The sequence below is a fragment of the Salminus brasiliensis genome, chromosome 5, assembly GCF_030463535.1.
Source record: "Salminus brasiliensis chromosome 5, fSalBra1.hap2, whole genome shotgun sequence".
Taxonomy (NCBI): Eukaryota; Metazoa; Chordata; class Actinopteri; order Characiformes; family Bryconidae; genus Salminus; species Salminus brasiliensis.
In genome coordinates, this window is record NC_132882.1 from 9432938 (window position 1) to 9448300 (window position 15363).

The following is a 15363-nucleotide window of genomic DNA, read 5'->3' on the forward strand; positions in this document are numbered from 1 at the left end:
ACTTCAATCAATGCAACATCATTACACGCATATCACGGAATTACGTCACTACTGTCTCAGTCTTTTTCTCATCCTGGAACAAAAAGCAGCAAAAAAAACCCACATAATTTTACCAAAAAATACCTGATTACTCACCAATCTTTCACACCTCCAATCTGCTTTACAAATTGATCTGGTTAAAGCGAATTCCCACGCGCTGAACCTGCCGGGTGTGGAATATTTTAAGCATATCATTTTACACTGGCATTGTTTTCAGAAATGTATTATAAATGTAACAACATTTTTAAGGTCAACGTTATAGATGTCTATTTCCTGCATCAGTGTGCAGACGTCATGGCTGTAGCCCAGATTTATAGAGATCCTGGGGTGTAAATAATTCACTAGCGAAATCCCACGCGCTCATATTTTATTTATTATTTCAAAATGGCAGCTTATAGCTGAGCATCCGAATCTGTCCAGAGAAGCGGTGTGTGAGAGCTTTTAGACTTATCTTACTCTATATTTTAATCCAAATGCTGATTTTGATTCCTTTATACCTTCCCTTAATAATAGGCAAATCGCTCACTCATCTCACTGCATCTTTCATATATATATAACATTAAAAACTGCCTAATATTATGTAGGTCCCACTTATGCCGCCAAAACAACCCCGACCCGTCGAGGCATGGATTCTTCAAGACTTCTGGATGTGTGCTGAGCTATCCGGCACCAAGACATTACAGCAGATCATTTTAGTCCTGTAAGTTGTGAGGTGGCGCCTCAATGGATCAATAGATCACATCAATGAGCCATTCGGTGGGTACTGACCACTGCAGAACGGGACACCATACAAGACCTGCCTGGTGTCTTAGAGATGCTCTGACCCAGTTGTCACAGATTCTTACGCTTGCCCATTTTCCAACAACATATCCACCCTTTTTTAATAAGATAATCAATGAATATATGTGTGTATTTATATTCAAAGCAGCAGGCTGAAGGCATAAAGAGAGAGAGAGAGAGAGAGAGAGAGAGAGAGACTGGAGAATCAAATCCAAAATTAAATAATACAAATGATATGTATATAATTTGTATTATTTCATTTTGGATTTGATTTTCCAGTCTCTCTCTCTCTCTCTCTCTCTCTCTCTCTCTCTCTCTCTCTCTCTCTCTCTCTCTCTTCATGCCTTCAGCCTGCTGCTTTATTAATAATCTAATAATGAAGCCTTCCCTCTCCGCTCAGTGTGTGTGTACACTAGTCCAACACAAACCACACACAGTCCAACACACACTCGGATACACGCGCGGATAATCCACGTGGCCTGATACATCTTGATACTGTTTTTTTTAAATATGAATTCCGTCCAACAATATACATTCACATATATTCGTCCAGATTATTCGATTATTTTGGATCTCAGTGGGCTGTCACCACAAAATCCGTGCAAATGAACACCACACGTGTTTTTTTCAAACATTAACTGATTTTATTTAATACTCTTTTATGCCTTTTTAAGCAATCTTTTATATACCTGTATATCAATCTGTTTTAAAACTGTTTCAGTTAAAGTATCTCTCTGTATTTTTTTCTGAAAATCTTTTTATCACATATCGTCTCTTATTTACTGGTATTTAATTGTATTTGGAATAGTTATTTAGGTATTTATATGCAACATCCCCAGAAACGAACAAACGAACGAACGAACAGAATCCACATGATCTGAAGGCAGTGAAACGTGGCCACATCTCAGTAAAGCTCCAGCAGATTTCTCTCCGTCCACACCAGCATTGTCACGGCCTGGATGGGATCGTGCTACGAAGACCTAAAGCTCTGAGGAGATACGATCTGCTAACCTACATCATGAGCCGTCCATAAATAAACCCATAAATGAACAGGAATGGCTGAATGTCAACAGTCAACAGAATTCATCAGCCCCAATCTTCATCATCAACATCTTCTTCGTCATGCTTCTCGCTACATTTTACATGTGTTTGATCTTCTCTAGCTTCCTCCCATGACATGTCTACCTTCCATCCACTGACTGAGTGCCTGGGTTCATTCCTGAGGTTTTATTATTAGTGTTAGGATTATTATTAGAGCTGTTTGTTTCTGCTCACAGGTCCAAACCACCATCCATCCTTCTTCAAGTTCATCAACATGCTTATCCCGACTTGATTTGGCAACTAAACAAAAAAATTAAAATAGAAACAAACAGAGGAGAATTATGGGTTCAGCCTCAGATAACTGGCGTTGGGTAACTTTGACTGATGTATGCAGTGTCAAGATATCAGGATATCTCGTCTGTTATTTCTTGTTTCTATGCATGAAGAGACCTGCAGTGATGATTACTTCACTACAGCCTTTAACACTACAGGTCAATGGAAGTCCACCATTACTGTAAGCTCAGGACCACCAAAACATGATTCCTGTTCACTTTTTCTTTTTGACCCCAGGTCAGACCAAGATGCTAGAGCATCCCTCCACCCCCCTGAAGACGACGTAACCATTGTCTCTAGCAAAGAAAAAAAAAGATCGTCTTCCTCTCCGGATGAAGAATATAAATCCATTTGGGCGAAGATGCTTATTTCTGTTTTCTTCTTCTTTTTGATCGTCATTATTATTTTTGTATTATATCTTGTTTTTTTTTTTTCTTCTCGTGGTGCTAGCTCTCTCTAGTCTTCCTCCACCTCCTCCTCCTCCTCTTCCTCCTCCTCCTCCTCCTCCTGCTGCTATTGGCTGTGTCTAGAGCGCACTGAGGCCCGTGAGCAGGGCGCACAGTGCAGGCAGCAGCAGGCTCAGGCTAAGAGGGGGTCCTGCTCTAGGGGCTCCGTTCCCTCCTGCACACAGTTCAAACAGGCTGCCCCGGAACTGCAGGCTCCTGGACTCCTTCTTCAGCTTCTCCCACAGCTCGGTGGCGCCCTCCTGGCAGTCCGCCAGCGCGGTGGTAGCACACGAGTGGAAATCATCCCAGTACCTGCACATCACATTATACACACGTGTTACTCATCCAGCAGCTCAGGAAACACACCGGTCACCTGCTCTCAGGTATGTCTACCTTGTAAGTTATACTGTAATCATTTTTCAAGTAATCTACTTTACAAATACTGGTGCACTGTAAAAATCCAAATCCACTCAAAATCGCTAATCCGCTGTAAAAAAAAATAAAATCTAGTCCTGCCTAGTCCACTGTAAAGATCTAAATCTACTTTACAAATTCCAGTTCACTGTAAAGATCTAAATCTACTTTACAAATTCCAGTTCACTGTAAAGATCTCAATCTACTTTACAAATCCTAAACTACTGTAAAAATACTAAAATACCATGCAAACCTAGACCACATTTTAATGTCAGTCTACATGTTTAAATTCATAGTTTACTGTAAAAACAAAAATCTAAATAAATTGATGTAATAAAAACTGTAATAAAAACACAATTAAAAACACTCCGTCCATCGTACAAAAATGTAACTGACTGCACAAATGCAAATCACAATCTGCTGTACTAATCACAATTCAATTAACATATTACAAACTAGACTATATATATGATAATGGACTGCCCAAATCTTAGCAGTTAGAAAATCACCATTGTACACTGTAAAAAAAATCCACGAATTAAAAAACCCACTGTAAAAAAATCCATTGAATCTGCTTAAAAACGGGAAATTAAATGGTTATAATTATAATAACAATTATTTTTCATTTACTATGTTTATATATTTGTTATAAAAGTATAACATCTTTATTGGGCCAGTTTACATTTCCCAGAGTAGTGCAAATAAACTCACCTGTCTAAAACGAGTCATGAATATCCCGTCAAACTAAACCCAAAACAAAGCCCCCGAAGCATTAGATAAAAGGTTCAGATTTGTTCTCATAATTGATCTACTTATTAGTGCAGTGATCAATTAGATCACAATCATGAACAGCTATTCCAACTCGCCCCACACACATGCACGCGCACACAAAAACGAAAGTCTGAAATTTTGGTTAAAAGGAAAATGAGAACGGTGCGAGTCCGAAAGAGGGCGGAGATGATGATGACGATTAGCATGAATATATTCATGATGACGAATATGTAGAGAGGACAGTATCTCTCCTCCTTCCTCTACACGTTTTACATTACTCTGTTCCTCGAACCACGTGATGAGGTTTCGTATCAAAGGGTCCAGAAAGAGCCAGAGCGCGTCATCGCTTCAGTCCAGAGCGGGCTATTCATAGAGTTTGAGCTAAATCCAGAGTCCATCTACGGTCACAGACGTCGGTCCAGAGCTCTCCTATATTGCTCAAAATATGTATTATAATATATGTTAATTAAACGTCATTTAACCAAAATGACAAAAAAAAGGTGTATCTCCATTTTTTTATTTTAATATAGCAATTGTCAAATTTGTCTAAATGTCATGATGGTCCTCTAGAAATGCTCAATGCACAATGACTGGAATAAAATCTTTTACATGGACTTCCATTGAAAAATGACTAGGGTTTCCTTGCCCTCGTGGAAACTGGTGGATGAAGGGGAATCCGAGATGGTAATACAGCGCAGCCCCCAGGGGAACATAGCTCTCTCTCTCTCTCTCTCTCTCTCTCTCTCGTGCGCGCGCGTTCTAATCCAATCTGCCTTCTTCACCTTTCACCTGAGAGTTTGTCTGGTAGCTCCTAATTGGTGTGGATGAAGTGGTGAACTGGTGAAGTGATGAATGGCGCTTTAACGCAGCGGAGCCTCATTTTCATGATGGAGATGTCGAGTTAAACAAGGGGCCCCTCATGCCATCTGGCTCCTTTACACGCTCTCTCTCTCTCTCTCTCCCTCTCTCTCTCTTTTACTCTCTCACTCTCTCGTTTTTTTTTTCTTTCTCTCCATCTCCGTGGGCTTTATTTGCATGCCCCCAATTACAGCACTGTTACAGCACTATAGGCAGAGCAGCAGCCCTGGTGATATTCATAAAGCATGTCGTACCATCATATCTTAATATCCCTCTCTCTCTCGCTCTCTCTCTCTGTCAGGCACACACACACACACATAAAAAATCGTGCTAATATGAACCCCTAAAGGCGCACTTACGTGCAGATGGTCTGGAGGTTGTCCTTCTCGTCCAGATCCTGGGGGTAGTGGGCCATGTTCTCTCCCAGCTGAAGCAGGCAGGTGGAGAAGCCCTTAAACACGGTGTCACATTTCCCCGTCGCTCCAACCGCCTGCAGCAAATAGGCTGCAAGAGCGAGCGCAACCGTGAGCAGCGTGTTCACATTTACAGCGAAATACAAGTGATAACACATGCATTTACACACGGGTGGGCGCTTAGATTCGCGTTGACAGCCTGCGTTGACGTGCATTCCCACAAATGTCAAACGCAAAACGCACGAATGAAACGACACACTCTGTAAACGTAAACATTTGGACACGTTTATAAATTCATAGCTTCGTTTTTGCACTTTGTTTAATCGTGTTCCCTCCAAACGTAGGTCCCCGTGTTCATTCTGCGCCCATTCAATGAACGCGCTCGCGTGCTTGTATGTGTGCGCGCGCGCGCGTGCATGCAGGTATGTTTAAACACTGTTTATGGGTCACTCCAGTCTCATCCCCATTCAAACCGAGCAGCAGCTCTGAGCGCTGAGATCATTTCTGCCCGGGAGGTGGAGGCAAACAGATGAAGTAATGCACTTGGCTGTACGGAAAGGAAAGGAGGAGGAGGAGGAGGAGGAGGAAGAAGAGGAGGGGGTGAAGAGGATGGAGGGGGGGGGGGGGGGCTTTCCGCAGAGCGCTCAGAGAACTTTCCCAAAAAGAGACTTTTATAGTGTATCACGCTGTTGTAGACACGAATCAACCAGCCTCAAACCTTCATTCATGCATTTATTCCATCAAACGTTTAATCGGTGGGCTTATTTATTTATTTCCGGGTGTATTTTCTTGGTTCTGCGTTTTATCTGTTGGTTTATTCATTAATTTTAAATCAGACTGGTTATTATAAGGTATACTATTCCCTAAAAACATCACTGCAGGGTATACACCCAGATGAACAATATTGCTACATTTCCCTGCTTTGTTCTTTGTTTTTGCGTTTTTTGTTTCTTGATTCTACGTTTTTTATTGATTGATTTATTCATTCATGTTAAGAAAGATTGGTTATGCAAGTGCACTGTGTCTTTAAACACCCTCAGATGTTTCTAACGTTAGATCATTTAGACCACCTGCGTAAGTCATACACCCAGCTAGATCGACGTTATTGTTAACCAGCTTATTTCTTTGTAAATGCGTTCGTTTTTTTTTTTGTTTTTTTTTTGGTTGTACGTTTTTTATTTGTTAGTTTATTGATACAATTTGAGTGGGCTAGTTTGGGAAGTGTGCTGTTTCTTTAAAACCCCATCAGACGGTCCAAATCAGGTTATAGGCTAATAGACATTATCGTTACATTTTCATTTTGCTTATTTTATATTTGTATAATTTATGCGGTTGTGTTTTCTTTTCGTTTAATTATTCGTGTATTAATATTAATAGACTTTTGATTATGCAATGACACCGTGCAGCTGATAAGATGCCAATCCTGTTTTTTAAAAGCCTTCAGATGGTCCAGTAGAGGTGTTTTAGATCCCCAGAGCAGGTTATACGCCCAGTTAAATGAACAATATCATTAACCCGCTTACTTGTTTATTTTACACGGTTTTGCGTTTTATCCCGTTAATTTATTTGTTTTTTATTTTATTTATAGGGACTTTTGGTGCTGCAATGACAACGAAAAGCTGATAACGTCTTATTAACGTGTACCGTGTCTTTTAAAACCTCTCAGATGGTCCTACAGTGGGGTGTGCAGACCACCAGAGCAAGTGAAGCTCTCTAGATAGACGCTAAATTGACATTGTCCTGTACCAAATGTGTGTAGACTTTAAGGGGCGGATGCTCACGATTGTGCTCATTGCTGGTGTCCAGGATTGACGTGTTTCTGCTCGTTTGGAGCGCTGACGCTACTGGAGCGTAGCTCTGAACGTGTCAGTGTTTGTGAATAGAAATATAGGCTATATTAGCGAGTATTGCCGCAGTGTTGCAGGCTTACATAACGCGGTTTGGAGCTCTAATTATGCTCGGCTGGGGCTTTCTCAGCCCGCTCATCATCTCCTGGGCGGACAGATCAGATCAGATCAGATCAGGCTGTGAAGGAGCTGAAATGATCTGCGCCCACATTGTCCTCCAGCCTCAGCAAGGCACGATCCCCTACTTTTTGCTGCCTTAAAACATGGCGGACTTTGTAGAGGACAGATACAGGGAGGTTTAGCATTTCTCTACGCGAACCAGTTGCTCCTTTATGGGTGGATTGTTAAGCAAACCAGTCCCCTCCCACCGCCTTTGTTAGATGTTCTGCTTTTTTCCCTCCTCGATCTTCTCAGCAGCTTTCTCTCTCACACGCGCACATTATCGTTGAAATCTTCCGTTTGACTCTTCGGGTCTATATATAGCCTTGCAGTCAGCCGAAATAGACTGTCCTGCTGGTCAGCCAGTCCTCAGCACCGCGCTCACATGGAGAGGGAGGGGAGGGTTGGGGAAGGGGTGGAGGGCTGTTCATGCACTTAAACCTCATTTCACACCCAACTATTTAGGCCACGTTATTTTCAAGCATCGCGCTTTTACACACTGCAGAACTGATTCGAATTCGAATACAGATCAAAGGAGAATGGATGACGTGAACGCGCCAGTGGTCTTGATGTGTGGGACAGTGAATGAGGGCATAGAAACGCGCGTCTTACGTAGATAAAACAGCCTAGAAATTAAGGATCGCGTGTTCACAATTACAGCATAATTACAGAAAACGTGTGAACGCGCTTTCGAGTTATTGTAGGCTGTAAAATAAGGCTAGGTAGGATATGACTGCGCCCATTTCTATTGTGGGAGATGCTGGGTTAATTATTTAATTGCTGTCTAGGTCGTGCAGTACATAATTGTTTTATTATAATTATTATAATTATTATAATTATTACTATTATTATACTTTTGCTTGATTGCTGTCCTACTTTAAAAGACGGTTGTATTATAATTCTTCTTCTTCTTCTTCTTCTTCTTATTATTATTATTATTATTACTACCACAGTCACACAATACAGTGTTTTATTTATTTGTTTATTAATTAATTCATTAATTAATTCATTAATTTATTTATGTACCGGTTTGAATATTCCACGTCCCTAGAGTGAGATTTCTGAGAGCAGGCTCCCCCCTCTCACTTACACACACACACACACACACACACACACACACACACACACACACACATATACATACACACACACTCTTTCCACACACTCCCACGAACCGGACCAGCGTGGACAACAAAAAAAAACCCGAAACGAAACAAGCAAAAACGTTTAGTTACATTTAACCTTTAAACAGAAAAACGCATTTTTACACTATTTATTTTCCATCACTGTTAATTTCATAAACGACCTCAAGCACGAGACCTAACGTGGGCTGTAGATCGTGGCGCATTAAACTGCAACACTCCGGATGATAAACCACTTAAACACGGTGATTTTTACAGCGTTAAAAATGAAGCCTAATCGGCACGGATGCGTTTAAACGAATAAAACCGCGAATGTTAAATTCAGTTAAAACGCAAAGAGCACCGAAACGAAAAACCAGCGCAGGGCAAACACACACACACACACACACACACTCAAACGCATGCACATGCATCCTGGATTGGGGAATAAAAGCACTGCGCGTGCACTCACCTATCTGGACAGCGAGAAACAGTGAGATGTATCTTCCGGACAAAGTTAATCCCATCCTACGGGAGGTAAAACCATTGGCGTGCGCCTGCCAGCCTTTAGATACTCGCGCAGGGAAAAGCTGGAGAAAACAACTCAGAGCTGCACATTGCCCTGTCTTTACAGCTTTCCAAATTCAACCACTTTCTCTCCCTCTCTCTCTCTCTCTCTCTCTCTCTCTCTCTCCCTCTCTCTCTCTCTCTCTCTCTCTGTGAGTCTCTACCTCTCTTTAGGTTTGTCCTGTTGCCTTTTTACGCGCACGGTGAAGCGGAGAGGATTGAAATGGTGCACCCCGTTTACGCGAGGGCGGTAGTGCCTGCTCTCTCTCTCTCTCTCTCTCTCTCTCTCTCTCTCTCTCTCTCTCTCTCTGTGAGTCTCTCTCTCTCTCTCTCTCTCTCTCTCTCTCTCTCTGTGAGTCTCTCTCTCTCTCTCTCTCTCTCTCTCTCTCTCTCTCTCTCTGTGAGTCTCTCTCTCTCTCTCTCTCTCCCCTTCACGCCCACATCGCGCGGTTGACGTAAAAACTCCGTATCGGACTCCCCACGTCTCCCCTCCTCTGCCAGACTGGGCTGACCCCCTCCACTCCCTCCCCCCCCCCCCCTCCCACACACACATACATACACACACACACACTCGTGCTCACTGCATTGCCGCGCGTGGCCACCGGAATGGAGAGGTGCGAGGCCCCCTGCCACGCGATGGACGCACGGGGATTAATGCTGAACTGCAGCAACCGAGCTGCAATGTGAGCAGAGCAGATCTACGGATTATCAAGTGTATAATTCAGACAGTCCCTACACACTGACTGGGCTACAACTGTGGGTTTATACCTTTGTCAAATTCAGACAGTCCCTACACACTGACTGGGCTACAACTGTGGGTTTATACCTGTGCAAAATTCAGACAGTCCCTACACACTGACTGGGCTACAACTGTGGGTTTATACCTGTGTCAAATTCAGACAGTCCCTACACACTGACTGGGCTACAACTGTGGGTTTATACCTGTGTAAAATTCAGACAGTCCCTACACACTGACTGGGCTACAAATGTGGGTTTATTAATGTGTCAAATTCAGACAGTCCCTACACACTGACTGGGCTACAACTGTGGGTTTATACCTGTGTCAAATTCAGACAGTCCCTACACACTGACTGGGCTACAACTGTGGGTTTATTAATGTGTAAAATTCAGACAGTCCCTACACACTGACTGGGCTACAACTGTAGGTTTATTAATGTGTAAAATTCAGACAGTCCCTACACACTGACTGGGCTACAACTGTGGGTTTATTAATGTGTATAATTCAGACAGTCCCTACACACTGACTGGGCTACAACTGTGGGTTTATACCTGTGTATAATTCAGACAGTCCCTACACACTGACTGGGCTACAACTGTGGGTTTATACCTGTGTATAATTCAGACAGTCCCTACACACTGACTGGGCTACAACTGTGGGTTTATACCTGTGTCAAATTCGGACAGTCCCTACACACTGACTGGGCTACAACTGTGGGTTTATACCTGTGTCAAATTCGGACAGTCCCTACACACTGACTGGGCTACAACTGTGGGTTTATACCTGTGTCAAATTCGGACAGTCCCTACACACTGACTGGGCTACAACTGTGGGTTTATTAATGTACAAAATCTCAGTTGTAACTCATAAAAAACAGTGGAGGAATTCTACTGAAAGAGCAGATTCTTCACTTTCCATAGCACACATGTGTTGGCAAATAGAAATGGGAGTAGTTGTGTGTATTCTCTGTCATTTTCTGACTGTTTTATAAAATAAAAAAACAGACAGTCCCTAGAGAACGACTGTGTTACATATTACAGCTATGGTTATTGTTATAAAATGTGAGATTTTCATACAATCTGTATCGGTAGTAGACTAGGTTGTATTTATAGACTGTAAATGTAAAATTCAGACATCCCCATACACAGTGACATATATCAACGTTCTTATAAAAAAAAGAGTAAAATTCAGTCTCTAAAATATGTTCAGATTACTCCATCATGATTAGTGCAGTTTATCCCTCATCTATCCTACATATATGGGTTTATATTTATTCATATTTAACAGCATAAAATGGGAAGAAATATTTGACATATACATTAGTTTTTCCTAATCATTGACCTTGACCTTGATTTGTTTCTGACTTTGTCACACTTAATGAATAACAAAAGATAGACACCTGTTTATTCATTGTTTCTATTTATTACTATTTATTAAAAATAGTTTGTTTTGCTTTTGTTGGAGTAACTGTTTCTACTGTCCAGAGAAGGCTTTCTATTTCTGCTATTTCTTGGCATTTAATGACAAGAAGGTTAATGAAGTCAGGATGCTGGATGATCACCACCCCACCTCATCCCCAACTCCCAAACTCATCCCAAAAGTATTGGCTGGAGTACCAAACATTATTCCAAAGAACACAGTTCTTCCACTGCTTCACAGCTCAACACTGGGGGACTTCACACCCCTCTAGCCCATGCCTGGCATTAGGCATGGTGTCAATAGGTTCATGTTTGTCTGCTCCAGATGGTCCTATTCTATTGGCAATATATCTCTACAGGGACTAGACAAGCTGTTTGTATGAATTTGCCTAGCTGTGTCAGCAATTGGTGCAACTTAAAGTAGCTGAATGCATTTGTTAGAGGAGGTGTCCATAAACATTTGGACACATGGTGTAAGGTGGATGAGTGGCCAGTATAAAAAGTTTACATTAGCTAGCTAGTGTTATATAGTGTTATGTAACTTATAGTTTTATTTATGAGGGCATATGTACTCAAGGTTTTGAGGATTTTCTACTTTCTGTGGTATTTTAAAATATTTTATATATAGAAAATATGTATATTTGTTTATATATATTATATATATATATTGTTTGTTTAATCAAGTATATTTGAGAAGCAATCTACTTTTTACTCAATTACATTTTAGTTGTTATCCTTCAGTTCACATAAATTTTTTTCTTATTACTTTATTTTAGACCAAATGGATCCCAAACAGAGAAGACATTCCACTGCAGTTTTAGATGTTCATCAGTAAGGTTTCACCAGTTCAGGTAAGCTCCACTACAACTCAGCTACTTCATGTAATGAACAGAATGGGTGCCATGCAGGTCCTGCAGACAACTTATCTCTTACAGCCAAGACTGTAAATCACTTAATTCCTAAGTGTAGCCCCGCCTTTTTACCATACAGCAGAATAAAGGGTTAAAACCTGATTCCTACACATCATACTGCATCCAGCCAGCAGAGGCACTAGATCTGTGGTTGCTTTATTTATTTATTTTTTATTTATAGTCATTGGTTTCAACAAATTTTATGTCAGTAAATTTTGTGAGCAAGACTGCACTCTTGCACATACTTTACGTTCGCTGTATTCAGTGGCTCTGACCACAGACTTGTTTAGAGTGCTGAAAGACATGCTTGTAAAACACTGAAAAATGAAAAAGCCATAGTGAAACCCTTTTTGGTAATGTATATAACCACTTTAAAAAAAACATCGTTTTGGTTGTTTTGTTTGGAAGAAACATTTAAAGCAGCATTATGCAAGTATAGGCAGTCCCCACAATTGTTTCTATGCCTGCTTTGCCAAAGTTACATAATGTGGCTTCTAGTGAGCTAAGCCTGGAGTAGCAACGATAGCATAATTACTCTCCCTATTACAGGTTAGTGGTGCACTAACGTGATTTTAAAGGTGTTATTTTAAAGTACTAATGCTACATAATGCTGCTTTAACCCAGTAAAATCTATTTCAGTGGGCTTTTTTGGGCTGCTTCTACTAATATTTTCAAAGAACCCATATTCAATTCAAGTAAATTTATTTAATTTTTAATTTGATTATTTTTAGACAGTCAGCCAAATTGTTCCAATGATGACCTTCATCATGACCTCAACCATACCTAAGTCAATTGGGGTGTTACAGTAGAACTCCTGGGCTTCTCCATGCAAGCTGGACAATGAAACTGTAAGCCAACTGGAGTCATGATGGACACATAACACTCAACATCAACACCATCATCATCATCATCATCATCACTGTCGTCATCATGATCATAATCATCATCAACATGATCATAACCATTATCATCATAACCATCTTCTGCTTCTTTGTGGAAGTAGATATAGAGTTAGCCAGGTTGCTGGAGCTGAAGGAGAATCCCGCCTGTTCTCCTTCAGCCTGGCTCCCCTCTGCTGAGTAATTGGCTCCCTCGACAATTCATTCAATTTAAAACAGAAACTGTGCTGAGCTCCAGAGCCCCATGCTAATATCCCTCCAGCTCTAACGACTCAGCTCAAGCTCTGTCTTCTTGCAGCCTGGGTCACTGGTTGATTTAATGACTTTTAATAGTTCACCTCCTCAGTCATTAATTAGTCAAGGTACTTTATTTAACTGCAGGCCTTTAAAACTGTGAGAGCTTCCAAAGTACTGAATGTGTATTAGCATCCTCTGCTAGTTCCATCTAGGACAATCTGTCTGGAGGAAGGGAGCACTGTGTGTAAACTCCTTCGGCTATGGCCTAGCACTCCAAACTTTGGAGAGAACAATGCAGTTTCATGATGAAATGTCAGTCTTTCGTCATCCTTGTAAAAAGAAGAACACCCCCCTGTTGTGCTTCAATGGAATGGATGATGTAGGATATTATAGGATCATGTTCAGTGGTGAGGAAAATCGTGACGGTGCCTTTATCACAATGCATATGCTTATTGCTCTCGCCCTCTTGTGGCCAGCATTAGCAACAATCATTTCACCAGCCCAAAACAGATTCAGGAGATTGAAAAACATCACTATTAACTGTCTGCTCATGAAACCCAGAAATTCAGAGGAAAGGAATTAGGCCTTGCTGCTGTGAAGATCGGAACACATGGGACAAAGCTGTTGTTGTCTTAGGGAACCTCGTTTTAATAGGCAGCCTCTGTGTGTACCCACCAATTACTGAACTGCGGAGTGGGTTTCCATGAATGACTCATTCAGGTGGTTGCAAGAGAGAGGGAGAGAGATAAGGGGGAAAGGGAGAGAGAGAGAGATAAGGGAGAGCGAGGGATAGAGGGAGGGGGATTCCAGCAGTGGTCTACACAGCAGAGCTGTCTAAACCCAGTCACGTCTCATTAATATGGAGGGATTGGACCAAATGAAAAAAGGCACCTCTTGCGTCAGTGGAGGAGTTTTCCCCGCTGCTGCACCAGCAGATGAGGGAGTGTGGCCTGGAATTACCTTCAGAGCCAGGGCAGGGGGCGGGCTAGCATAGCTAGATATGGAGAGAACGGAAGAGAGAGAGAGATAGCGAAGGGAAGGAAGAGGGAGAGATAGTGAGAGAAAGGAAGAGAGAGAGAGACAGTGAGAGAAAGGAAGAGAAAGAGAGACAGTGAGAGAAAGGAAGAGAGAGAGAGAGAGAGACAGTGAGAGAAAGGAAGAGAAAGAGAGACAGTGAGAGAAAGGAAGAGAGAGAGAGAGAGAGACAGTGAGAGAAAGGAAGAGAAAGAGAGACAGTGAGAGAAAGGAAGAGAAAGAGAGACAGTGAGAGAAAGGAAGAGAGAGAGAGACAGTGAGAGAAAGGAAGAGAGAGAGAGAGAGACAGTGAGAGAAAGGAAGAGAAAGAGAGACAGTGAGAGAAAGGAAGAGAGAGAGAGACAGTGAGAGAAAGGAAGAGAGAGAGAGAGAGAGACAGTGAGAGAAAGGAAGAGAAAGAGAGACAGTGAGAGAAAGGAAGAGAGAGAGAGAGAGAGAGACAGTGAGAGAAAGGAAGAGAAAGAGAGACAGTGAGAGAAAGGAAGAGAGAGAGAGACAGTGAGAGAAAGGAAGAGAGAGAGAGAGAGAGACAGTGAGAGAAAGGAAGAGAAAGAGAGACAGTGAGAGAAAGGAAGAGAGAGAGAGACAGTGAGAGAAAGGAAGAGAGAGAGAGAGAGACAGTGAGAGAAAGGAAGAGAGAGAGAGACAGTGAGAGAAAGGGAGAGAGAGAGAGAGACAGTGAGAGAAAGGAAGAGAGAGAGAGAGAGAGAGAGAGAGAGACAGTGAGAGAAAGGAAGAGAAAGAGAGACAGTGAGAGAAAGGAAGAGAGAGAGAGAGAGAGACCGTGAGAGAAAGGAAGAGAGAGAGAGAGAGACAGTGAGAGAAAGGAAGAGAAAGAGAGACAGTGAGAGAAAGGAAGAGAGAGAGAGACAGTGAGAGAAAGGAAGAGAGAGAGAGAGAGACAGTGAGAGAAAGGAAGAGAGAGAGAGAGAGAGAGAGAGACAGTGAGAGAAAGGAAGAGAAAGAGAGACAGTGAGAGAAAGGAAGAGAGAGAGAGACAGTGAGAGAAAGGAAGAGAAAGAGAGACAGTGAGAGAAAGGAAGAGAGAGAAACAGTGAGAGAAAGGAAGAGAGAGAGAGAGACAGTGAGAGAAAGGAAGAGAGAGAGAGAGAGAGAGAGAGAGAGAGAGAGAGAGAGAGAGAACGGAAGAGAAAGAGAGATAGTGAAGGAAAGAAGGAGGGAGAGATAGGGAGAGAAAGGAAGAGAGATAGTGAAGAAAAGTAAGAGAGGTTTTGAAAGAGAGAGAGAGAGAGAGAGAGAGAGAGAGAGAGAGAGAGAGAGAGAGAGAAAGAAAGGTAGAGAGATATATAATGAAAGAAAGGAAGAGAGATAGTG

The 15363-nt window shown here is 41.9% G+C and overlaps 1 protein-coding gene across 1 annotated transcript; it reads right to left on the minus strand.

Moving 5' to 3' along the window:
- Positions 1–1440: 1440 nt before the first annotated feature.
- On the minus strand, positions 1441–9097 carry nrn1a (neuritin 1a). Its single transcript, XM_072679351.1, has 3 exons — positions 8695–9097; positions 5042–5186; positions 1441–2951 (listed from the first exon to the last, which is right to left on the minus strand). The coding sequence occupies exons 1-3, from the start codon at positions 8747–8749 to the stop codon at positions 2720–2722; spliced, it is 432 nt and encodes a 143-aa protein (XP_072535452.1). The 5' UTR covers positions 8750–9097; the 3' UTR covers positions 1441–2719.
- Between the last annotated feature and the right edge of the window lie 6266 nt (positions 9098–15363).